Source organism: Tetrahymena thermophila, assembly GCF_000189635.1.
Source record: "Tetrahymena thermophila SB210 genomic scaffold scf_8254583, whole genome shotgun sequence".
Lineage (NCBI taxonomy): Eukaryota > Ciliophora > Oligohymenophorea > Hymenostomatida > Tetrahymenidae > Tetrahymena > Tetrahymena thermophila.
In genome coordinates, this window is record NW_002476354.1 from 40,058 (window position 1) to 66,160 (window position 26,103).

General features: G+C 20.9%; 9 protein-coding genes across 9 annotated transcripts in view; 8 read left to right on the forward strand and 1 right to left on the reverse strand. All coding sequences in view use genetic code 6, as the record gives it.

The window, feature by feature from the left end:
- Positions 1 to 3,267, forward strand: part of TTHERM_001121650 (cyclic nucleotide-binding domain protein) — a gene marked incomplete at both ends in the record, with an annotated part of 3,412 nt that extends 145 nt beyond the window's left edge. The window contains 10 exons of the mRNA XM_012798489.1: positions 135 to 224; positions 527 to 616; positions 854 to 943; positions 1,172 to 1,261; positions 1,528 to 1,617; positions 1,845 to 1,934; positions 2,202 to 2,291; positions 2,489 to 2,578; positions 2,841 to 2,930; positions 3,171 to 3,267. Of these exons, the coding sequence (XP_012653943.1) occupies positions 135 to 224; positions 527 to 616; positions 854 to 943; positions 1,172 to 1,261; positions 1,528 to 1,617; positions 1,845 to 1,934; positions 2,202 to 2,291; positions 2,489 to 2,578; positions 2,841 to 2,930; positions 3,171 to 3,267 (907 nt within the window). The remainder of the gene's footprint in view (positions 1 to 134; positions 225 to 526; positions 617 to 853; positions 944 to 1,171; positions 1,262 to 1,527; positions 1,618 to 1,844; positions 1,935 to 2,201; positions 2,292 to 2,488; positions 2,579 to 2,840; positions 2,931 to 3,170) is intronic.
- Positions 3,268 to 3,803: 536 nt separating this feature from the next.
- TTHERM_001121661 (oxalate/formate antiporter protein) lies at positions 3,804 to 5,378 on the forward strand (the record flags this gene model as incomplete). The annotated part of the gene is made up of 7 exons (XM_012798490.1): positions 3,804 to 3,842; positions 3,900 to 3,949; positions 4,091 to 4,180; positions 4,437 to 4,526; positions 4,691 to 4,780; positions 4,985 to 5,074; positions 5,279 to 5,378. 7 exons carry the CDS (start codon positions 3,804 to 3,806, stop codon positions 5,376 to 5,378), a joined length of 549 nt encoding a protein of 182 aa, XP_012653944.1.
- Positions 5,379 to 5,993: 615 nt separating this feature from the next.
- Positions 5,994 to 6,380, forward strand: TTHERM_001121672 (transmembrane protein, putative; the record flags this gene model as incomplete). Its single annotated transcript, XM_012798491.1, has 2 exons — positions 5,994 to 6,047; positions 6,138 to 6,380. The coding sequence occupies 2 exons, from the start codon at positions 5,994 to 5,996 to the stop codon at positions 6,378 to 6,380; spliced, it is 297 nt and encodes a 98-aa protein (XP_012653945.1).
- A 326-nt stretch (positions 6,381 to 6,706) lies between these two features.
- Positions 6,707 to 9,519, forward strand: TTHERM_001121683 (hypothetical protein; the record flags this gene model as incomplete). Its single annotated transcript, XM_012798492.1, has 10 exons — positions 6,707 to 6,745; positions 6,802 to 6,851; positions 6,947 to 7,036; positions 7,310 to 7,399; positions 7,660 to 7,749; positions 8,025 to 8,114; positions 8,374 to 8,463; positions 8,713 to 8,802; positions 9,088 to 9,177; positions 9,399 to 9,519. The coding sequence occupies 10 exons, from the start codon at positions 6,707 to 6,709 to the stop codon at positions 9,517 to 9,519; spliced, it is 840 nt and encodes a 279-aa protein (XP_012653946.1).
- A 3,095-nt stretch (positions 9,520 to 12,614) lies between these two features.
- On the forward strand, positions 12,615 to 14,154 carry TTHERM_01122670 (F-box-like protein; the record flags this gene model as incomplete). The annotated part of the gene is made up of 2 exons (XM_001019570.2): positions 12,615 to 13,178; positions 13,339 to 14,154. The coding sequence occupies 2 exons, from the start codon at positions 12,615 to 12,617 to the stop codon at positions 14,152 to 14,154; spliced, it is 1,380 nt and encodes a 459-aa protein (XP_001019570.2).
- Positions 14,155 to 14,641: 487 nt separating this feature from the next.
- TTHERM_01122680 (hypothetical protein) lies at positions 14,642 to 16,675 on the forward strand (the record flags this gene model as incomplete). Its single annotated transcript, XM_001019571.2, has 6 exons — positions 14,642 to 15,290; positions 15,475 to 15,543; positions 15,611 to 15,738; positions 16,125 to 16,211; positions 16,270 to 16,539; positions 16,619 to 16,675. The coding sequence occupies exons 1-6, from the start codon at positions 14,804 to 14,806 to the stop codon at positions 16,673 to 16,675; spliced, it is 1,098 nt and encodes a 365-aa protein (XP_001019571.2). The 5' UTR covers positions 14,642 to 14,803.
- A 451-nt stretch (positions 16,676 to 17,126) lies between these two features.
- TTHERM_01122700 (hypothetical protein) lies at positions 17,127 to 20,176 on the forward strand. Its single transcript, XM_001019573.2, has 2 exons — positions 17,127 to 19,336; positions 19,550 to 20,176. Exons 1-2 carry the CDS (start codon positions 17,208 to 17,210, stop codon positions 20,049 to 20,051), a joined length of 2,631 nt encoding a protein of 876 aa, XP_001019573.2. The 5' UTR covers positions 17,127 to 17,207; the 3' UTR covers positions 20,052 to 20,176.
- A 2,659-nt stretch (positions 20,177 to 22,835) lies between these two features.
- TTHERM_001122701 (hypothetical protein) lies at positions 22,836 to 23,096 on the reverse strand (the record flags this gene model as incomplete). Its single annotated transcript, XM_012798493.1, has 2 exons — positions 22,836 to 22,855; positions 22,904 to 23,096. 2 exons carry the CDS (start codon positions 23,094 to 23,096, stop codon positions 22,836 to 22,838), a joined length of 213 nt encoding a protein of 70 aa, XP_012653947.1.
- Positions 23,097 to 24,096: 1,000 nt separating this feature from the next.
- Positions 24,097 to 25,602, forward strand: TTHERM_01122730 (von willebrand factor type A domain protein; the record flags this gene model as incomplete). Its single annotated transcript, XM_001019574.1, has 1 exon — positions 24,097 to 25,602. The coding sequence occupies one exon, from the start codon at positions 24,097 to 24,099 to the stop codon at positions 25,600 to 25,602; it is 1,506 nt and encodes a 501-aa protein (XP_001019574.1).
- Positions 25,603 to 26,103: the final 501 nt, after the last annotated feature.

Here is a 26,103-nt window from a genome sequence, read left to right on the forward strand (position 1 = left end):
TTCCTCTTATATTGAATTTAAAACTTTTAATTAATATTTATTTGATTTATTTTTCTTTCTTTTTTTTTTTGCTTTTGTTTTTTGTTTGTTTGTTAATTTAACTAATTAATTTTTCATTTTCAATATTTAAAAAGTACGAATAAAATTAGTGATTAAGGTATTTTAGGCTTAGGTTCTTCTTTAGCAAAGTGTTCTAATCTTTCAAATTTAGAAATTTATATTGAGTAAAATTTATTTGTTTTCGATTGTGATATTTTTTAATATAAAAATGAGTTTAGAACGATATTACTAACTCATTTAATTTATTTATTATATTTATTAACTTTTTATTTGGTCTATTTTTTTTTTCCTATTTATTTTGCTTGTGTGTGTTTTTTATTTATTTGCTAATTTAGCTAATTTTTTCATTTTCAACTTTTGCATTTATTATTAATTAAATTTGTTATTTTTTCATTTTTTTTATTCATTTTTTCCTTCTAACTAACTAACTAACTAACTAACTAATTATTGTTAAAAATTTAAAAAGCAGAAATAAAGTTGGTGCAATTGGTGTGTCAGGCTTAGGTTCTAGTTTGGCAAAGTGCACTAAACTATCAAATTTGACACTTAATCTTTCGTAAAAACAGTTTGTTTGTTTTGGATAGTGATATTTTTTAATATGAAATAAATTTAAAACAATTTAAAAAACTATCTTAATTAATTAATTTATTTATTTATTATCTTTTTAGTTAACTTATTTTTCTTTTTTTTATTCTGCTTGTGTTTTTTTGTTTGTTTCTTTGTAATTTAACTAATTTTCCCATTTTCAATAACTAAATAATTAATAATATTTTTTTCTTTAAAATTTAAAAAGGGAAAATTAAATTGGCGATTAAGGTGCATCAGGTTTAGGTTCTGCTTTATCAAAGTGCAATAATCTCTCAAGTTTGTAATTATATCTTGGGTAAAGCAATTTATTTGTTTAGTATTGTGATATTTATATATAAAAAATCAAACTAACTCTTTAAATTTATTCTGTTTATGTTTTTTTTCTTTTTTTACCAATTAAACTAATTTTTTTTTCTCAAGTTTTGCTTTTATTGTTAATTAATTAATTTCTTATAATATTATATTTTTCTTCATTTTTTGTTTCTAGCAAATTAATTATGTTATTTTCTTCAATAAAAAAAAGGTAAAATTAAATTGGTGATAAAGGTTCATCAGGCTTAGCTTCTGCTTTAGCAAAATGTGCTACTATTTCAAAATTGACACTGAGTCTTAGGTAAAAACATTTTCTTTGTTTTAGATTGTCATATTTTTTAATATAAAAATATATTTAAAACAATAAAAATTTTTTAATCTATTTATTTATTAGATTTTTTTTATTTATTTTGATTTTTCTTATGTTTTTTTTTTGTTTTCAAAGCTAATTTAACTAAATTTTTCATTACCAGCTTTTGCTTTTAATTAATTAATTCATTTAATATTTTTTTCATTTTTTCCCTCTAACAAACATTTTAATTAATTTTTTTATAAATACGTAAAAAGGTAGAATTAAATTTGTGATTCAGGAGCATCAAGGTTAAGTTCTGCGATAGCAAAGTTCACTAATCTCTCAAATTTGAAACTTATTCTTAGGTAAAATCAGCTTGGATTACAATTAAAAAAAAATAATCTTAAAGCAACATTTAACTTTTAATTTATTAATTAGCTATGTCAGGGTTTTTTTTTTCTTTATTTATTAATTTAAATTATTTTTTTTACAACTTTTTTTGTTTTTATTACTAATTTATTCCATTTTGATTTTTTAATATTTTATCCTTATAACTAACTAACTAATTATTTTTTTTACAATATTTAAAAAGAGAAACTTAAATTGGTGATTAAGGTGCATCAGACTTAGGTTCTGCTTTTGTAAAGTGTACTAATCTCTCAAATTTGACACTCTTTCTTGAGTAAAAAAAGTGTATTTATTTTGGAAGAAGAAAATTTTTTAATATAAATATAAATTTAAAATAATAAAATTAATTAGTTTTTTATTTTATTTATTTTACTTTTTCTTTTTTACTCTGGTTGTGTTTATTTTTTTCATTTCTTTTTGGTTACTTTAATTAATTTTTTCATTTTCAGATTATGCTTATATTACTCATTAATTAATTTATTCTTCATTTTTTGCTTCTAACTAAATATTTAATTATATACATTTTTCAATATTAAAAAAGTGATAATAAAGTTGGCTCAATTGGTTCATTAGGCTTAGGTTCTGCTTTAGCAAAGTGTATTAATCTTTCAAATTTGACACTCAATCTATAGTAAAAATAGTTTATTTTTTATAGAATGTTGTATTTATTAATTTTTAACCTATTTTTTTTTATTCTTTGTTTGCAAATTTAACTAATATTTTTGCTCTTTTTTTTTCATGTATTCATTTTCTTATTATTTCATATATTTTCTTTATTTTTTCATTTTAGCAAAAATTAATTATTTTTTTTCTTCAATATTTAAAAAGCGGTAATAATATCAATGATAAAGGTGCATCAAACTTAAGTTCTAATTTAAAAAACTGCACTAATCTCAAAAACTTGACACTTGATCTATTGTAAAAACAGTTTATTTAAGTTGGATTTTGATATTTATTAATATAAAAATGATTTTAAAACAATATAACTAGCTTTTTTAATTTATTTATTATATTTATTTTTTATTCTATTTGCATTTTTATTTATTTGTTTGTTTGTTAATTTAACTCTTTTTTTATTTTAAACTTTTGCTTTTTTTATTAAATAATTTCTTATTATTTCATTTTTTTTTCTCATTTTTTTCCTTTAACTAACTAAATAACTAATCAATATTTTAAAAAGGTGGAATGAAATTAGTGCATTTGGTGCTTCAGACTTAGGTTCTAATTTAGCAATGCTTACTAATCTCTAAAATTTGTTTCTTAAACTCAAGTAAAAACAGTTTATTTATTTTGAATAATAGTATTTTTTAATTTAAAAATTCATTTAGTGCCTACATAAATATGACTCTTTTTATTTATTAATTAATTGGCTTTTTATTTGATTAATTATTCTTTTTCTATATTATTCCTCTAATATTTTTTTAATTTTTAATTTAAAATATAAATTTTAATTTAAAAATATTATTCTATTAAATATTGTTTAGTAATATATACTAATTTATATTAAAAGTCGTAAGGAAATCAGTCTATCATAATAATTGAAAATTAGAAGCAAGTGCCTTAAATTAAAAAGATTAGTTACCTAAAAAATATGTTTCTATTTCTGATAAAAAAATTGTGAAAAAAGGATATAAAAATACTTTAAATTAATTGAATTAATATTTTAATTTTTAGAATATTTTGTGATATGTTAATTTATCCTAAAATATAGATATAAAGATAGATTTATTATTCTTTTTATATTTATAAATATATCGTTTTAAATTAATAAATAACTTACTTAATTAAATTTAATTAAATATAATAATTAAATTATAGTCAACCCTCAATTTTATAAATAGCTTAATACAGAAATTAGATGTATTATTAGTGGAAATGAATATTTTTTAAATATAAATAAAGGTTAAATATTAATTACAATATATAAAAAATATTTAAAACATTTTTAATATGTCAATTTCAATATTCACTCCATTTTTGAATAATGGCTAGAAGTGGGATAGTAATCAATTACAGTATTAGCGACATAATTTAATTAATCAAATTGATTTATAAATTGAGTTTATTATAGTTTAATTTTTAATTAAAAACTTTAGAATAAATTAACTTTTGAAAAAAATTATAAAAAAATACTAAGAAAAAAATGATATAAGAGAAAATATAGTTTAACAAGCTGTAAGATGTAAACAACAAATAACTTTGAATTATGACGTCAGCAATCATTTTTTAATTTAAAAAGGTTTTAAAATCATTTTTATCGCTTCACACTGAAATCGAGATAAATCTGAAGTAATAACTGTTTTTTTTTAATTAAGTTTAAAAATTGCTTTTAAAATTATACTTTTATTTAAAAGTCTTTTATTTTTCTTTTGAAATTTTATCATTTCATTTTTTTATTTTGTTTAACAAATGTTAATATAAATGTAAAAGATTCAAAGAAATAGGAGATTTAGGAACCTAAAGTTTATCATCTGCCTTAATAAACTGCACTAATCTATAAAAATTGACACTTGATCTAAGGTAAGAATTAGAACAATTTGTCATATTTTACTTTATAAATTTTTAATAATGAAGTAAAAAAAAATATAAGAGCAAGTAGCTTTTGTTTTTTGAATAAATATTTTACTATTAACTAAAATAATTAAATAAAAATAAATTTAACCTAAAATAAATTCATAAAGAAATAAAAAAAAATCTTAAAAAAGTTAAATGTAGCATTTTTAAAAATTAATTTGGAACAAAAATATTAAATTATTACTAATCAAATTTTTAATAGAGTAAATAAGATTAAAGACGCTGGAGTATAAAAATTAGCATCTGCTTTCATATAATGCGCAAATCTTTCAAGTCTTTTTCTCTACTTAAGGTAGAAATAGTTTATTTTTGAAGTATTTATTTAAGTTAGCTTTGAATGTTAGAAATATAAGCAATATTTATTTTTTTAACTTGTTTTACTTTTTGCTTTTAGTTTTAATCATTAATAGTAAGTAATTTAAAATTTAAAATAATTTTAATTAAATTTAATATAAGTTCCAATTAAATTGGTTCAAATGGTGTACTAGGATTATGTTCTGTTTTAGCTGGCTGTAAAAGTATCTCAAACTTGGAACTTGATCTTTAGTAATCATGATTTATTCTATTCATTAAATTGTTTATTTCTTTTTATTTCTTCAAAAATAATTTTTAACAATATTTCATGTTATTAATAGTGTTTGTTAAAACTTTTTCTTTTTTAATTTATTTCCTTTACTTAGTTAGTCTGATAATTAATATAAATGATTTCATTTTTATTCTTACAATTAATATCTTATATTTTATTATAAGTTCCAATTAAATTTGTGCAAATGGTGCTACAAGCCTATGTTCTGTTTTATTAAATAAAACTAACATGATAAACGTAATTCTCAATATAAAGTAAATATAATTTATCTTAAAATTTCGAATCTATTTTTATGTTTTAAAATTAGTAAATATTTTTTTTTTGCTCTTAATATTGATTTTTTTAATTTTATTTTTATCCTTAACTTGAGTTAGATTTCTTAATTTGTTTGTATTAAATAAATCATTTATAAAATATTTTCAAATTCTTTTAATTCAAATAACTATTTTATAAATAAGTTCGAATAAAATATAGTCTAAGGGAGCATCAAATTTATGTTCTGGTTTAGCAGAATGTACTAAACTCTCAAATTTAAAAACTTTGAAACCAATATTTTGATATTGGAAAAATATTGAATTTTAGCTTTTCCTATATATTGTGTAAAATTAGTTAGTAGTGTTTATTTTTGGAGGATATTTTTTTGTACTTCTATATTATTGATGATCCTTTTTAAATTATTATCTACAAATTATACAATTTTTATCATTACCATTTAATAATTTTATATTTATTCTTTAAAATATTTTATATAAAATTTAATTGAAAGTTCTAATTAAATTGGATCAAAAGGCATTTTTGAATTATGTTCTTCTTTGGAAAGCTGCACAAATCTTTCAAATTTCAGTTTAGAACTCACGTAAATTGGTTTTAATTACTTATATTTTTTTCATTAATTTATATACATTTTTAATATAAACGCTTAAATAGATATCTAAAATAATTTTTAAATTATATTTTATATTGTCAATATAAACAAAAAATCAAAAGCTTCAATGAAATAAACGATATAGGAATATCAGGTATAGGTTCCGCTTTGGTAAACTGCAATAATCTCAAAAATTTGACTCTTATGATTGGGTAAATAAAATACTTTCAAGTGTTTGAGTTTGAAATATTTTTTTTCCAACATTAAAAAAGTTTCAATTCTATTGGCGATAATGGTGTATAAGGTTTATGCTCTGCATTAACAAATTTCAAAAGCCTCAGAAAACTAACAATTTGGTTAAGGTAAAAAATTAATTAATTATTATAAAAAATTGCTTAAAAAACAGAATCTTGATTGATATAGTTAAAATATATGTTATTAAAATACTAAAGGGATAATTAAATCAAATAAGAATCAAGATAGGAGTTAATGAATTAATTTACTAAACTGTAGAAATTGGTAATAAAAGATATATACTTATGAATATTATCATTTGCTATACTATTGTTAATATAATACTAAATTATTATATAATTCTAGTTAAGTCTATTTTTTATTACATTAATTGTAAGCAAATTATTTGTAATTGTGAATTCTTTCTTTCTATTTTATATTCTAAATAATTTTTAAATTGAGAATATCTCAGTATTTGATGAAATATCCAAAATTTAATTACAAAAAACAAAATACAAATTTCTTAAACAAGAGTAAATAGTTATTAAAGATTTATGAAGCAAGCAATAACTTAGTAAAAATAAAATCCAAAATTTATTTACTAAATTTTACAAGTTATAGTTTAATTTAAAAAAAAATAAATTTATAAATTTATATTAGATGATTATTAAAGTTTAAATAAATAGTAAATTAATTTTTAAAATATAGTTATAATTAATTAATTATCTAAATAAATTTCCATAAATTTTATTCAAATATTATTAAATATTATTGAAAAAAAAAATAAATGATATTATAGAAAAAATATTTTAATAATCTATAAAGTGTAATTATTTATTATCTTATCAATATTCTTTCAATTCATTTTTATTAATAAAAAAGTTTATATATTCTTCACCTTTATCATATTAGGTTCTCCATATTAATCTGAGGTAAATTTAATTTATTCAAATTATTATTAATGTTTTTTTTAATTTTATTTTCTTATTCATAAATTAATTGTATTGTTTCTTCAATATTTAAAAAGTTACAAAAGAATTGGTGATAAAGGTTCATCAGATTTAGGTTCTGCTTTATCAAAGTGCACTAACCTATCAACTTTGACACTTAATCTATTGTAAAAGCAGTTTATTTGTTTTGGATAAGATATTTATTTATTAATATAATAATGAATTTAAAAATAATTCTCTTAATTTATTTATTAGCTTTTTATTTGATTTATTTTTCTTTTTCTTATTTATTCTGCTTTTGTTTTTTTTCTTTCTTTGTCAATTTATCTAATTTTTTTTATTTTCGCTTTTGCTTTTATTATTAATTAATTTATACTTTTTCTTCATTTTTTTTCTAACTAACTAATTAATGATATTTTTTTTCTTCAATTTTTAAAAAGTACGAATTAAATTGGTGCGTTTGGTGCATCAGATATAGGTTCTGCATTAGGAAAATGCACTAATCTCTCAATTTTGACACTTACTCTTAGGTAAAAATAGTTATTTATTATAGTTTGTTTAATTTTAATTATAAAAATGAAGTTAAAACAATATAACTTACTCTTTTAATATATTTATTTATTAGCTTTTTATTTTATTTATTTTTTTTTCTTAAAATGTTTTTTTTACTTTTTTTTCAACTTTTATTTTATTATTTATTAATTTTTTTATTATCTCATACTTTTCTTAATTTTTTCCTTCTAACTAACTAACTAACAAATTAATTATTCTTTTTTCCATATTTAAAAAGTGAAAATTAAATTGGTGATTAAGGCCTTTCAAGCTTAGGTTCTGGTTTATCTAATTGCACTAATCTATCAAATTTAACTCTTGGTCTTAGGTAAAAATTATTTTTTTATTTTGTATTGAGGTATTTTTGTTAATAAAAATGAATTCAAAACAATATAATTCTTTTAATTGCTTACTAGCCTTTTGTTTGATCAATTTTTCTTTTTTTATTATTATTCTAATTCAGTTTTTTTTCTTTATTTTTTAATTTAAATATTCATTTGATTTTATTATTAATTAATTCATTTCTTATAATTTCGTACTTTTCTTCATTTTTTCGCTCTTACTTAAAAATCAATAATATTTTTTTCTTCAATATTTATAAAGAGAAAATTAAATTGGTGATTAAGGTATATTAGGCTTAGGTTATGGTTTGGGAAAGTGCACTAATCTATCAAATATTTCACTTTATCTCGAGTATGAACAGTTTATTTGTTTTGGATTGTGATATTTTTTAATATAAAAATGAATTTAAAACAATAAACTATTTTAGTTTATTTTTTTATTTTTTATTTGATTTTGTTTTTTCTTATTTATTCTGCTTGTATTTTTCTTTCTTTCTTTGTTAATTTAACTTATTTTTAATTTTCAACTTACTTTTATTATTATTTTATATTTTTTCTTTATTTTTTCCTTCTCAGTAATTATTAATATATTTTTTTTATTATTTAAAAAGAGACAATAAAATTGGTACAATTGGTTTATCATGCTTAGGTTCTGCTTTAGTTAATTGCACTAATCTCTAAAATTTGATACTTAATCTATAGTAAAAGCAGTTTATTTTTTGAGAATTGTGATAGTTTTTAATATAAAAATGAATTTAATATAAAAAAACTCTTTTACTTTATTTAATTTATTATTTCTTTTTATTATGCTTGTGTTTTTTTTTTTAATTTAAATAATTTTTTCATATTCATCTTTTACTATTTTTATTAATTAATTTTTTATTATTTCATATTTTTTCTTCTTTTTTTCCTTAAACTTAATAATTGATTATTCTTCAATATAAAAAAAGTGCCAATTTTATTGGTGATCAAGGTATTTCAGGCTTAAGCCCTGCATTAGTAAACTGCACTAATCTAACAAATTTGACACTTAACCTATAGTAAAAACAAAATTATGTTTTTTATTGAGATATTTTTTAAAATAAAAATTAAATCTAAAACTATAGAACTGACTCATTTAATTTATTTGTTATCTTTTTATTTGATTTATTTTTCTAATGTAATATGCCTGTTTTTTTTCTTTATTTGTTAATTAAAATAAATTTTTTATTATCAGCTTAAACTTTTATTATTAATTAAATAATTTCTTATTATTTCATATTTTTTCTTCACTTTTTCCTTCTAATTAGCGAATTTATTATTTATTCCATCAATATTTAAAAAAGGTGGAATTAAATCGGTCCAATTGGTACATTAGACTTAGGTTCTGCTTTACAAAAGTGTACTAATCTCTTATATTTGATACTTGAACTCAAGTAAAAATAATTTATTTGTTTTGAATTGCGACATTATCAAATATAAAAATGAACTTAAAAAAAATATTGCTCTTTTATTTTATTTATTAGTTTTTTATTTGGTTTATTTATCTTTTTTCTTATACTAATTTTTATTTATTTATTTATTCATTTAAAATATAAATTTTAATTAAAAAATTTTATTCTATTTAATGCAAATTTACACTAATTTATATAAAAAGTGAAATTGAAATCAATTAAGCATCTTAATTGATAGTAAAAAGCAAGTGTTTCAAATCAAAAAGATTAGTTGTCTCAAAAATAGATTTCTTTAATCATTTTGATATAAATTACTATTTTTGATACAAATACTTTGGAAAAAAGAATGACGAAATATAAAAATATTTGAATAATTGAATATAGCATGTTTTATTTTATAAACTTTTATAATATGATAATTTAACCTAAAATATAGATAGATTGATATATTTATTATTATTATTATTTTTTTATATTTATAAATATAGCACTTCTATGAATTAAATTCTTGTGAACGCTGAAATGCAAGAATTTAATTCATGAATAAGCTATAAAGTAGATTAATTTAATAAATAAAAAATTATTAAATTTAGCCATTCAAGCCTTTTTTTATTTTTTTTTAAATAAAATTTATTATTTTAAAATACCTGATTTATTTATTTTTTATAATAGTTTTTTGATTTAATAGATAATTATTATTATTATCAAAATAAAATAAATTCCTAAATTATTTTTACTTAACATAAATTAAATTTAATATTTTAAACTTAGTTTATTAAATTTCAAAACAAAAATAAATGGTTTAAAAAATAAAATCAAACTTTAGAATTTTTTTAATTTGAAAACAGCAAATAAATTACTAAAAAATACCGTTATAAGCAATATATATATAATAAGTAATACTGAATTATTAATTATCATATTTCATACAAATCATATGCTATTTGTGGAAGATAGTTTTAAGAATATTCTATAAATATTTTGTCTAAAGTTTTGAGTGATAAAATTTAAGATTGAATATTAAAAATTAGCATTTTTTCCTAATCCTCATAGAGATTTGAAATCAATATTTCATTTGTTTAATTAAAAATGTAACCTTTCATAATTCTCTCAATAAGTATAGATGATACAAGTTTACCATGTAAATATAATTTTTTAACAATTTCTGGTCTAATGTCTTCTTAGCTTGTTAGAAACTCTTTATTATAATAGTAGCAATAGCTAATCATAATTGAAGAAAAATGAACATTTATTTTATTTTTTTTTAAAATAGTATTTATTATTTTATAAAATTCACATACCTCTTCACATTATTTACTTTCACATTTTATATCTTTATTTTGTATTTAATTTTATAATATACAATATTTTCCACCATTTAAGTTCAACTCTAAATCTGTAATAAATTTCAAATCTATTTTACATAGCTGTTCATTAACACTTTTCAAACTTTCATTTTCCTTAGAAAAAATTACTTTTAGGCTAAGCTGTCTCTCAATAATTGAAAAAGAAAAAAGCAAGAAATATATTGTATTCCAAATAATTATTAGCAAATTATTCACAGAAAATATCTTTAAGCTGAAAAATTGATTATTAAAGAAATCTATTAGTGTTATATTTACTCCTACAAAAGTCATGAATGCAGCAAATCGACTCATTTGGGCAATAAAATTAACAGTTTAAAAGATTTTATAGAAATATTAAGTATGCTATAACAAGCATTTGTTGAAAAGAATGCTAAAAAATAAATTTATACCACTAAAATTTTCTTTATTTTTATTTAAAATATCAACAGTATAAAACTAAAAAGCCATTACAATCAAGTTGCATAATACAAAAGCTAATCCTAAATCATTGTAAAAGAAAGATGTTGATGTTAAAAAGTAAGTAAAAATAGCAGTAAAGTACTTTATCACACTTAAAATGCGTCTTTTAAAACAGCAACGAAAAAAGAATTATTCATTTTCAAGTGTTACCATAATTGAAATAAAAATAATTGTTAAAGTTATTTAGAACAGGTAATTAAAATATGCTAAGTATCTATAACTCACTGGGATTGATTACATTTCCAACAACTCTAGGTAAAAAAAGAAGATGAATTAACAGAAATTTTAAGCTATTGACCTAAATAATCCAAATCTAAGATATAAAGCTAATATAGATAAACCATTTATTTTTTTAGCAAAAATTGGGTAGATCCAGCCAATATTTAAGATATCCATGACTAAAAAAGTAAAAGTGTAAACACTTTACTAGAAAAATCCTAAAACAATTAATATTAATTTATCTAAGCTAAATATAATCCAATATGTGTAAAAGTAAGAGATTTACCCACATAAATAAGATTTAAAGCTAAATACTATATTAGACAAATCTAAAGAATAAGTCAATATTCCTACAATAATAAATATTTTTTTAATGATCCCATTCTAATTCTCTAAAAACAAATCTTAATCCATTTGTTTAAAGTTTATTATTTATTTTTGCAGATATTTAAAATTAAAAATAAATTATGTTTTAATTTTTTTATTTTTATTTTGTTTATTTAATTAAGATTTATAAAAAAATGTTTATATCTTATTTTTTTTAATTGAGTAGAGAATATAAAAGAATTAAATAACTACCAAGATCCAAAAATCTATTGACTAAATTTCTATATAAATTAAATAGACTCTTTTGTTTATTCATAGGATATCTTTTTTATGTATAAATAAGAATACATCAAGTATAAAATTTAATATCAGAAATTAAATAATTAATCATATATTAAGGCACAAATTTAACTAATCCTTATTTTTTAAACGAAAAATCAATTTTAACACATATTATGAAGATTCTAAATTCTTCAAAAACATTAATTTTTAAATCAAAGAATTCAAATAAAATTAGAACATTTGCAATAAATTAAGAATATATTTAAAAGATATAGAGTTTCATGCCTTTTTCATTTTGGATATACTAAGGAATATTTAATTTAAAGAAATCTATACTATTGCTTAGCTTTAAAAAAAAAATTAGTAATTAAAAAAATTCTACATAAAAACTAGAATATATCTTTTTGCTTTTAATAAAATCACGTATAGATAACCCTATAAAAATTTAAAAAATATAAAATTTAATAGAGAATTAAATAAAAATCAAAAATTAAGCTATTTATAAAAAAAATACATAAAATTAATACTACTACTACTACCATGATTATATTTATTTTATTTGTTTAAAATTAAAAAACTTTTATTTAATAAAAAAGACTGATTAAGTCTTAATATAGAAAAGTTGAAAAGGAAAGTATTAATTAAAGATTTTAAATTTGCTGATCAAAATCACATTGATATACGTATTTTTTATATTAAATCTAAACATTAATAAGTACATAAGCAGCTAAATAGGTAGGTAAGTATCCTTTATTTGTAATAATAATGGAACAGGAAAATAGAATAAATTTTAGTATTTAAAACTTAAGCGATGATATCTTAATGGATATTTTTAGGTTTCTTACAATTAAAGATATAGCATTAATTTAGTTGATAAACAAAGAGTGGAAAAAGTGTACAGAAAAGCCATTTTTGTGGCGTAGAATTAAATATGATTTTTAAGAACATGAAATTTAAGATAAGAAACTATATATTAGATGGATAATAGAAAAAATTAATATTTATGATGTAGAATAGTTAATCATTAATGATCCCAACTGCCATTTGACATTTTAAGATATTTATTAAATCCTAACAAAAAACTTTAATTCATTGTAAGATCTTGAGTTATCTATTTATAATCTTAACGAATCATAAGCAAACATCATTAGTCTTTTGATTGTCAAGAATTGTCCTAATTTAAGATCGTTTACAACTTATGGCTGTTTCGCTATGGATTAGTTTATAGAGCACTTTTAATTACTTAATAAACTAGATTCTTTATCTATTATGTGTAGTGATAATTCCTTCACAGGTAGGTATTTGAAAACTTTGCCTCCTTTAAAAAAAGTAATATTATTAACTCCTAAAAAAGGAAAAATTAAATATTTAATAAATTATTTTCAAATTCAGTTAATAGATTCATATAAATTGAATAAAAATATTTATTTGAAAAATATTAAAAATATTTTTTATTTAAATTTATTTAATTATTATATTTTAATTTTAGTTATTTTTAAGACCATACCTGATAGAGTATAGTAATATATTAGAAGTCATTAGAAAAGGGAAAAATACATTAGAAGAATTAGCTATCGACACTGAGTAGATGGATGATGATTAGATTATCAAATTGTTTAATGAGTTAAACAAAACTAAAATTTAGTCGCTATTACTCAATTACTGTGAGTATTTTTAAGATGAAGTCTTTAATTATTTGAGATAATTCACTCAATTAAAAAGATTAAAGTTTTATAAAGCCAACGAAGTAACCTAAGAAGGTTATTTTAATTGCTTCCAAAATTTTGCAAGCACATCATTGATCCACTTGAATTTGAAAGAATGTAATGAGTTAGATGATGAAGGCTTGATAAGCATTTTGTCTAAAAGTACTCAGTTAGAATGTTTAAAATTGGCTTGGCAGAAAAATGTTACTTCAGAATCAATCAGATACCTTTTTTCTAATTGCTTTAACCTATAAACTTGCGTCTTGATAGGAATTAAATCATTAGATGCTAGAGGATTTCCAGCTATTCAAGAACTATAATAATACTTTGAAGTTTAAAAATATGGCGAATTAAAAAGAAATAATTAATATCAAGACGATTACAATAATGATTGCATAAATAACCGAGCATATACTTCTATTGACATCTAAAATTATTTCTCAAAACCAATAGGCAAAACCTCTATCATAAAATATTATCAAAAGCTAAGATTTATAGATTGTACCAAGTCTGACATGGTTCCAGATTAAATATTATAGATTTTACATTTATTTAAACCATATCTGGTAGCTCGTAATTATTATAGTGAAGAAATGTGATTGATAAAATTTTTATTATTTATTTTAAATTTTCAAAAAAAATAATTCTTTTTTTCTTTTCAGTTAAAAAATGAAAAAAATATTTTAATAATAATAAAAATTTTATAATGATTTCAAAAATTACTCTTAATATTATTGTTAAATGAAACAATATAATAAATTAATAAAGATACAATATTAATAATCATGGATATTTTAAAAAGAGAAGACACTCAGACACACTAATTTTAGCAAAATAAATGAATGAATATATATATAATAAATAGAATGCTTCTTTATTTGTTAATAAAAATAATAATGTTATCAAACAAACACTCAAAGTAATATATATTAAGTGAAAAATGAATGAAAAATATGTTTGTTTGTTTATTTATTTATCAAAAAAAAAGGTTAAAGCTAAATAAATAGATAATTAATGAGTACTAAACATTATTTATATTCTTATTTGACCCTCTTTAATTAATACTTAGATATTATTTAGCGAGTGTCTCTAATAATAAAAAAATATTTACTTTTTGAATTTAGCTTTAAGATATTTATAATTAATAAGTATTAACAAATAAATAAATTAATTAATTAATTTATAAACTAACTAACTAATTTCAATTCATAGATAAATAGATAACCATTTTTAGATTTTTCTTAGCAAATGTTCAATTAATAACAAGGATAAGCAAATGGCGGTGGCTTATTTGGTGGTGCTTAGAATAAAACAACCAATCCTGTATTAGGAGGTGGATAAGGCGGTGGTCTTTTTACTGGTGCAACTGCAAATTAACCAACTATTGGTACAGGAGCAACTACTGGAGCTGCTGCTGGAGGAGGAATATTCTAAAATAAGACTAATACACCATCAACATCTTTATTTAATGGAGGAGCTACCGGAACAGGATTAACTATTGGATAAAATTAATAAGCCCCTACAAATACAAATCCAACTAATCCTCCTACTGTTGGTGGTGGACTTTTCGCTTAAAATAATCAAAATCCTAGTACAGCAGGAAACTAAACAGGAATTTTTGGAAATAAAACTAACATTTTAAATCCAGGAGCTACTGGTACTACTGCTACTACTACTACAGGAACACTTTTAGGAAATCCTAGCACTACTGCAGCTACCACCACAGCTGTGACAGGTAAAAAACTATTACAAATATCATAATTTATATTAGAAAAACAGCCAATATTAAAAAATGTGGTATTAATTAATTAATTAATAGATTAATAATTAAAGTTTAAGAAATAGATCAATAAATGAAAGAAATAATAAATATGACAAATGATTATTAAAATAATTATAAAATAAATATAAATATATAGGTACTAATGCCCAACCCGGTTAGTAAAACAACGCTTAATAGCCAGCTAACAATATTGATGTCTCACTTAGTAAATAATTCATTTTCGATTAAGTAGAGTAATTACAATAATAGTAATTTTTATTTTAAAATATTAGCAAATGAGAAACTTAATCCTTTAGTTTAAAAATGGAAAAGAAAAATTTAAAGCTAATCAGAAAATCTTTTGTAAATATATACATCGTTGGGAGAAAGTTTAACTTAAATAGAACAATGCTCTAAATATGTAAAATTTTATACTTTTACACCTTCGCATATTAATATTCATATACAGCTATTTCACTCAGTAGACAGTTTATATAAACAGATGATTTATCTTAAATATTTTATATAATTTAACTTGACTGCTATCTATCTATCTAGCTACCTAATTAAATAACTAACAAACTAACTCACTATAAAAAAATTATTCTATCTTTAAGAGAATAGGATTATCAACTAAAATAAAATAAATTAAAATATCTTTGATTTAAGCTGTTTATATTGACTGACTGACTGACTGATTGAGTTGTTTGATGGATCTAATTTAAAATATATGTTTTCTGAGAATGAGAAAAAAATAAGAAATAGCTAATTTTATTGTCTAAAATATTTTTTTGAACTATAAAATAGTATGAAAATCTTGCTTAAATTAGCCAAGGATTAAATGGATAATTTGATTAAATTAATGTAGAAGTGAAGAATATCGAATAATATTAGGTATTATAAAAGCACAATTTACTTTAAAAATGAAAATTGATTTTATTTTTAAAAACAGACTCAAATAGAATCCCATCTCGATATAATTAGATCTAAATTAATTAAGCAATTAGAGCTTTAGGGCGATTCTGAATCAAATGCCTTCAAATAGCCTATTGGTGAAAAAATTTAAGCTATTGACTTTGGTCTTGCACAAATAGAGAAAAATGTTAATTAACTTATTGACGAAATAAATCCTTAAAAAGAATAAACACAAGACAGTAAAAAAACAATTTAAGAGAGTCTTAATTCTTACTATTAAATTTTAGAAAAGCTTGAATATGATACTGTAAGTTTTTTTCATACATTCATTCATACCTTCATAGATTTATTTAGATATTTATTCTAAACTTTTTTTATATAAATAGATAAACCTCTAATTTAAGCTTTAATCTGTAGCAGAAAAAGTTGCAGACTAAATTTGATTGTTGTGATTTTAATTTTTATAAGATTTTAAATTATAATGGTCATGGATTAAAATAATAAAGTAACTAACTAACTAATAAATAAATAAGTAATTAGATATTTGTTTTGTATATATATAAATATAATAGTAAATAGCATCTTCAAGTCACTCAATTGCCTTAAAATTTCCAATTTATGTTTAGCTATGAGTTAGCATTTATTTTTTTATGAAATGATAATCTGAATAAATTTATGTATATATTTTAAAACTTAATATATTTATATTAATGGATATTTTCTTATCAATCATCATATTCTTTTGAAGAAAATTATTTTATATTTTATAAATTCAATTAAAATGCAAATAAATTAAGAGAGATGCTAAATATTATAAAAATATTAATAATTATATATTCTAGATGCCTTATGTTTATCTATTTATTTATTTTTTAGTTAATAAATTTGGTGTAAGAAGACTAACTCGAGCATATATTAGTATATTTTTAGATAAATACGATCAAAAACCAAAAACTCTTATATTCAAAACTATTTATGGAAGATTTTGAATATAGATAGAAGTAGTTTTTATAAAAAAAAATTGATCATCAGGCTTATATTTAAGATAAGTAAAATGATTAGCTGAAGTAATAATAAGAAATATAAAATAGTTAAGTTCATTAAAATTAGAAGTAAATCGACTAGAGTCATGATTATGATTCTTAAAACCCATGCATTTTTTTTAGAATAAATTATCATATCAGGAAATACATTTTAGGATTTATAACTTTTAAGTAGCTGAAAAGAATGCTTTACATAAACAAGCAACTTAATTAAGATATTTTAAGCTATTTTAGGACTCATCTGAGAGAATTACATGTTAATGATACTCTTAGATTTGAAATGGATGGCTATAAGGTCTTTTTCTAAAATTATGGATAAAACATAAAAAAAATTAGCATATTTTGTTAGGGTTTAGATTATAAAGAGCTATTTAATTCGTTGCCTGATAGTAGAATAGAAGGCGTTAAATTAATAATGTGTCCAAGTTATTGGCTACAGTAAAGATCATTTTATAGACTTCTTAAACTGAAATTAAGCAAGTCGCTTGTTAGTATTCAAATTTAAGTGTATATGTAAGTTAATAATAATATAATTTAGCAAGAAGAAGTATTCCAAAGTACTTCTTAAAATTAACAACTAAGCCTAATCTAATGTAAAAGCAATTCTTCTTCTTTGTAATAAAAACCAGTGACATTAGAGTTTCTAAACTCCTTTTGGAGCTGTTTTAAAGTTTTAAAGAAAATATCTATGAAGGAAGTTTAGACATTTTTAGACCTGACAAATGACTATAATCTTTTACTTCAAAGTATATTCACCACTCCAACCTTAAATTTAACAGTATTGAAAATACAAAATATGCTGATTCCTTTTTAACTGCTCTAATTAGTACAGCAATAATAAAATTAAAATCAATAATAATAAAATAATAATTTCCTATTGAACCCTTAGTATTCTTTATAGATTTAAAATAATAATAATAATAATCAGCAATAAATTTAGTAAAACTATCATTCTCTTCCTATTGCTAGTTAATTGAACTCTTTGATTCCCTCACCTTCTATATTTTAAATGAGTCCTTCTTAGCCATAATAAAATGGTAGTTAAAATAACTAAACTAATTTATAGCAAATCTAATAATTAATCTAATAAAGGTAATAACTTAACTAACAAAATGAAGATTACATATTGTCTGAAGAATAAGCAAACGACATTCAAAATTAAATTTAGTAAATAGATTAATAAATAGCAAACTTACAACAGAATTAAATAATGAATGTATAAGGTAACAATACAAACACGAATAACTAATCCTTAATATAAGTCCTGTAATTAAATAATTTATTATATAATAACAATGAAATTTTTTCAGATATAGAGGACACATTAAGTTACAAAGAAAGCTAATTATTTCAGAATTAAACTCTCAATAAATTTAAAAAGTTATAAAAATTTAAGATATCGAGCACTAGAAACTCAATTCGGTTTTTAGGTATTAATGATCACACTTTAGAAACCTTAATAAAACTGATTCCAAAATCTTTGTCTTGCTTAGAAATTGTTGATTACCAGAACGAATCTAATTTAGCTCTAAGAGAAAAGTCTTTTTCAGAAAAAATCTTTGTTTAGTTCATAGAGCACTTTAATAACCTCTCTCAGTTAAGCATAAATTGTTACAAGACAAGACAACAAATTCCTATTTTTGCTTTTCTTCATATGGAATAAATTTATAATAACTTGACATCATTAGGGTTAGCAAGCTGTAATGGAATTAATAAAGAAATATTGAGTTCACTTATATCTAAAAATTGCTCATAACTTCAAGAATTATGCATGGATTATACTTAACTCGAGGGAGCTTTAGAAACAATAGCATAATCATAAACAGCTCAATTAAAGAGAATATCTATTAATTATTGTAAAAGAATAACAAAAGAGGAAATTATTACTTTTTGTAATAGCTAGACATAATTGGAATATGTTTCTTTCAAATAAATTAAATGTTTTACCAAAAAGGCACTTGTTCCCTTAGTTAATAATAATTACAAAACCTTAAAAAGTGTAATCCTTGAAGGAAATAAAATAGATAATACTCATATTGCTTTTCTTCTACGTTACTGCAGGTACTTAATTTATTATAATTTTTTTATTCATAAATCAAATAATATTTCATAATTTCTCATATTTCTTTTTAATAATTTTGATCACATTTTAGGAAATATTTATTTTTATCTACGAAAATATCTATTTATAATTTAAATTTTTTAGTTCGTTATTAATAAAGATTAAACCTGCATACTTAAATTAATGAATTTATTTTTTTACATATACAATAGGAATATATAATCTTTATGCTTAAGAAAGATGGATAGAGTAGATGCAAACTTTTCAAATTAATTATTTCATGTAATTATGTAGTTTGCAAAAACAGAAAACTATAACGAGAAGCATGAGAAATTAACTTATTTAGATATTTCTTTTAACTAAACATTTAATGATGAATCAATATCCTGTATAAGTTAATTGTTTCCGAATCTGTATACATTTATCTTAGATCAGTGCTCAATACGCTCTCTTACTTCTCTTTTACCACTCAAATATAGTATAAACTCACTAAATCTTTCATCAAACTTGATAATTATTAAATCAGAGTAAGACTTTGAAGCATTTTGCAAAACATTATCAGAATTTTACTACTTAAATACTATTTTTATTGAAATCCCTAATATCGATAGATTTCTTAAGCATTCTAATTTTGTATGGAATACTAAACCTATAATAATAAAAGAATCTTTTAATATGTGTTGCTATCCAATAACTCGCAATACAAAGTTTTGAGTATATTAAAAATAAAACTAATATTCATAAATATTTTATGTATAATAATTTTCTTCGAGTTTTTCTAAATCAAACTTCAATCAATTTCATAATGAAATATTAAAATATATTTAAACTAATTTTTTATATTTCAAATGATGAATTTTGTTTGTAGATTTCATTTTAAAATTATTTAAAAATTAAATTTTATTATAAAGTAAAATTGGAAATTAATAATAATCCTCATAAGAAGATTACTTTTGAAATAATATTAGAAAAAGTTGTTTAAAAAAGTAGATAGACACAATTAATTATATTTTTAATTTATTTAATGTGATCTATATTTATTTGTTTAAATTAATTAAAATTATGGAGAAATCATTATCTGCAAACATCAAAAAAATAAATTATTAATAAATAGTGAATCATAAAATTTATAAAGAAATTGCAATTAAATTAGTCAACAAGAGGAGATTTAGAAAGGATCTATTTATAGATGAATTCTTTAATGATTATATCTAAACCCGTCTAGCTCAGTCGGTAGAGCGCCAGCCTTTTAAGCTGGTGGTCGAGGGTTCGAGCCCCTCGGTGGGTGATTTTTTTATATATTTGAATAAAGAGCTTTTAAATGAATATATTTTTAAAAAGAAAGAACAGTTTTACAGTAGATTTATCACCTTATTTAAATATTTTGTTTATCATTTTTTATACAATTTTTTTTGAATAAAAAGAATTAAATATTTATGTCCTGAAATGAGCTCACCATAAAATCAAAAAGCGTGCAATTAATTAATTTAAGCTGATAATTTTATATTTTTGATTAATCTACATTCACTTTTTTATATAGCATTTAATGTGATAAAATATATTAATTATACTAAATTTAATCTGCCAAAGTACTAAATCAATTTAAAATTATCATTATTATTTTATGATTCTCAAATTTTATTTTTAAATTTTTTTACATTTTTTAATAATTTTTAAGATGAGAAAAATTAAAATTTTAGAAGGATTATACTGAGCTATTTGTAATACTAACTATATAATATATAATAAATAAATAAATATAAAATTTAGTGTTAAAAATGGAGTATTTTATAAATCTAATGTATTCATGCAATTATTTTCTAATTAATGATAATATGTTTTTATTATTTAAAATATATATTTTGCAATTACATACTAAAAGAAATAAGTAAATACAAAACTGGCATATTTATTTTGAATTAATAATATTTAATAACTAATAATAAATTGTGTATATTAATACATTAACAATAATGAATTTAATAAAATTAAATCAAATTTATAATTAAAGTATTCAAACTACTTTTACAAAATATTCTATCAAAAGAACTTTTTTAAGAAGAAAAGAAATATTTATTTAGTAATTAATTATCTTTGGTTTTTAATGAAAGAATAAAATAAGGTAAAACTTAAATAGAAATTTGATAGTTGTGCTATCTTATTTACAATATTTAGGTCTTTTAAATGTTTAATAAATTGAATAGACAACTTTTACTTACTAATATTTACATAAAATATTCTGTTTGATAAACAAAGTAATTAAAAAAGAGTTTTTATGTAGTTTTCTCAAGTGAATAGTGAATAGATAAATAAATAAAAAATATAAATCTACGAAAGAACTAATTTTTTTTTTCTAATTAATGTATAAAATAAAATTGATTGTTTTTTAAATTTATAAACACTTACTTACTTACAATCGTTCAAAAATATTTAATTATTTTTATTTAATTAGCTTTGATAAATACGCAAATTTTTAATAGAAAAGTCTTAATATTGATTCATTAAGATAAAAAATAAGAGAAACAATTATAAATTATTATAATTCAATTAAACTAATTACTTCTACGGATTTATTATATTCTTTATCACTAAACCCGTCTAGCTCAGTCGGTAGAGCGCCAGCCTTTTAAGCTGGTGGTCGAGGGTTCGAGCCCCTCGGTGGGTGATTTTTTTTAATTTTAGAATTATACATGATGTATATACTAGTAAATGTTTTTATTTGCAAATATCGCAAATTAAAGTGTTAGCAACATACCATTAAAAATAATTAGTTTTGTTTGCTTGATTATTTGTTGTTTTTACTTAAGACTGATTTATTCAATAATGATTTATGAGTTGATTGGCTAATCTAATCTAATCTTATTATTATTACTTTATTGAATTGTGAATTTACTAAATAGAGTGGGGATTTGTTGTCAAACGCAATTAAATTAAATCTTAGGAAATTATTAATAATCAAAGCTGCTTTAGATGCTTCCCACTAGAAGTATTTCATAAAATTTTAGAAGGTTTTTAATTAAGCGTTAGCTATTTTTAGATTGTATATTGAAATAGAGACTTAGCGAAGCTAAATATACAAAAAGGGTGATGATATATTTACAAACTGGTTAATAAACTTTGTTAAACTTTAATAAATTAGTACAGTAATTTAAAAATAGGGTTATTAACAAACTAAATAGCTGGTTATGTAGACATAAATATTAACTTCAGTACAATTATATTTTGTTTATGTTTACTTTTATAATGACCTTTTTAATTGAATTTAGTGATTTTATATAAAAAGGAGGGAATATTTCTTCATTTAGTAATTTAGAAAGGATAATTGGCTGAAATATAATCAGTAAGATTTGATCAGAAAATTTTGCAATTATTATTAATAATTTGTCAAATATTTCTTATTTTTTCTAGATTTTTGAATATTATATAAAAAACTTTTCTATTGCTAACTAATCTTTTTTATTTAAGCTTCCAAGTTCAAAATATTTATTGATGTATTTATCAACCTATTGATTATTATTCTATAGATAAACTTATTATCGTTACATAATTTGAGTTATTTTACTTACTTTTACTATTATGCGTTATATGGTGTTGCTGTTTTGACTCCATTTGTTGCAAGTATGCATCAAAATACTTTTCTATCAAAATTAAACTAATAACTTTTTAGATAATTAAACCTTATGTCCAACGCTAAAAAAATGTGTTCATTAATTGATATAAGATTAAATTTAAAAACCAGTATTGATACTAATTAATCATATTTTATTACTGACTTGAATATATAGCAGTAGAGTAATTTTAAATTTACTGAAGTTTTAAATAATTGAAGTTGCTTTAAGGTCAAAAATAAAAATGTTTGTATACTTTTTAAATTTAGTTGTATCGTCTACCTGCATGTATGCCTGCCAACCAACTAACATATAGAAAAAATTAAAAACAAAATAAACAATTGAATTATGTCTGAAAGGTTTAAATTGAGAAAAAGTGTTTTATTAATAATAAATCAAATTATTTCTGATCGCTAATGATAGGACTAAATTTTGATTAAAGTAATCAAAATTAGAGTGCATGTAAATAAATTCAAAAAAGAGAGTAATTAATTACCTTTATTTTGCAATCAATATCCCCTTTAATCAATTTATCAATCTTTATATATTGAAGGGCAAAATATTCTTTCATTCGTATACAATAAATTTGTTAATAAAAAAATTTAAAAATATAGTTTATTCATCATGACTTTTATTAGATATGAGTGTGAATATTGATTCTAAGATTTTGTTTGTTTGATTAAGGCATATATTTATTTTCCTAAAAAAAATTAATTGGTTTTTAATGTGAGAGGAATGGTGTTTGTAAAAAGATTTGTTGGTTTCTCAAAGTATGTTTAAGAATAAAAGAATTATCATTTCAATTAGTAATTAGAAGAATTTAAAAGAAATCAAAATACATAATTATAAACACATAAATCAATTATTATGATGAATGATTATACTAAATACTAGATAAAAAAAAGCATTTGAGACTCTCAATTTGTTTATTCAAAAGCAAGATATTTTTTGCCAATAATTTTAATATAAAATATTGTATCTATAAACAAATCAATAAATCAACTTTCTGATAAAAAACCAAATAAACAAAAAAAAAATAAATAAAGCACCTTTGTAAAGCAGCAAAGAAAGCACATAGATTTTCATTGAAATCAGCATTAAGCAAGAACACAGATAAAAATAAAACAAATAAACAAAATTGAAGAAAACAAATGAACCCTCTTGTTAATTTACAATCCACCTTGATTGACGGAAGCTACTTGAAGCTTTCTTTAACATCTCCCGATTATTAGAAGAGAACTCCATTGAATTTATGTATTGTTGTCGATGTTTCAAAGAAATTTATTCAAGATATTGAAAAGTTTGCTCCTGAATTCTAGTTTTCCTTTGAAGAAGTGCTCACAAATGCATTGTAACCACTTTTAACACCATTATCTGAATAAGACACTGTTTCTATTGTTCAACTCAATACTTTCCTTAGCAGCGAGCCTAATTAGGTTAGCGAAAGCGTTTTCTGCCCAAAGGAAATGGATGAGGATAACAAAAAATTAGCTAAGGAATTCCTGCACTCCATTAAAATTTAAAGCGAAAACAACAATACCCTTGAAAGCCTTTAGAGAGCATTTGGTCTTTTGTCTAGTTCAATAAACAATAGCAAACAAAACCAATCTCCTGTTGTTATTTTAATTAGCGATGTAAGACAATCAAAAAAAGAGAAGAACCCCCTTGAGTCACAAAATATCATCAACTCACTTAGAGAGCTTGTGTAAAAGAATACTGTTCTCGATTAAGTCTCAATTAATATATGTGGTATTTCCGAGAATGTTGATAGCTATCTCCTCCTTGATTTGGCTAAAGAGTTCACTGGCTAATTCGTTTATTTAGATGACTTTTCTTAGCCTAACAAAATACTCTCAAATGTATTTGCTAATTTGATAACTTCTTTCAGCACAAACATTCTCCTCAGAGTAGAACTTTTGAATAACTTAACATTTGCATCAGTTAATCCAGTCTGCTAATTGATGCCTAGCACTATTAACAAAGAAAATAACTCCATAGATATTAGTGCAGGTCCAATTCAATACGGATAGACAAGAAACATAATTTTGAAACTCTCCGAACCTCTCAACACTACCACTACTGGTATTGATGCTGTCGCTTAGGTAACTGTTACCGTCAGTCTACCAAGCAAAAATTGTGTTAAATCTGGTTAAATACAAGAAATAAAAATTGCTAATTTATAAACTGAAAAATGTTTAGATGAATTATACAGAGCTATCTTTGTTGATTTCTTGTTCTCTAATATCAAGAAGTATGAAAATGGTATCTAGTCTTACGCAATTTCTGGTTTAAACAGACTTCTCACAACTTTAGAAAGCAATTCTGCTACCTCAACCTATATAGCTGATCTTGCTAAATTAGTCAAAACCCACTTAGACACCACCTTCTCTGATCAGAAGCTATTCCTCCAAAATAAAAACGGGTTACTGAGCCTAGCAAGAAGCCACATCTTATAATTAGAATCAGTTTCTCACCCTACTCTTGAAAAATATAGAACTAAGCTACAATAATACTTTATTAACGAAATTGAAGAAGCCCACTCAAAGCTTCCCTCACCTTCTCCCTCTCCTAAAAAGAAAAACTAAAGAGAATAAGATTCATTTATCAAAGTTAAATAGTTTGAAATGTACGAAATGTACGAATCAACTCGTATTTGAGTATAAATTAAACTAAAATACTTGTTAAAGATAGTATTTTATCATTACAATTGACTGGCAGACAGACTGACTGATTAATTGATAACAATTAACTAATATTAATATCATATAAAATAAATTAACAATAACCAAATATTACTATTAAATGTTCTATTCATTCACTTACTTACTCTATCCGTATTTCCTTTCTATTATAAATATTTATATACCCTACCTAACATTTTTTAATATCTGTTTGATTTACTTTAACTTAGTTTGAATTTCTAAAACATTTATTTATCATTCTCCATAAAAATTTAGTGCTTTAAATAGTTTTTGTGTTTATATGATAATAAAATCATAAGTAACTTAAAACTTATTTTAAATAATTCTGAAATCAAATATTAATTTTATATCATTATTATTTTGTGTGTTTTATTTTACCAACATTTTATATTATTAATTAACAATTAATCATAAGAATTTCATTTTTTAAAAGTTAGTTGTTAAATCTATGATGAT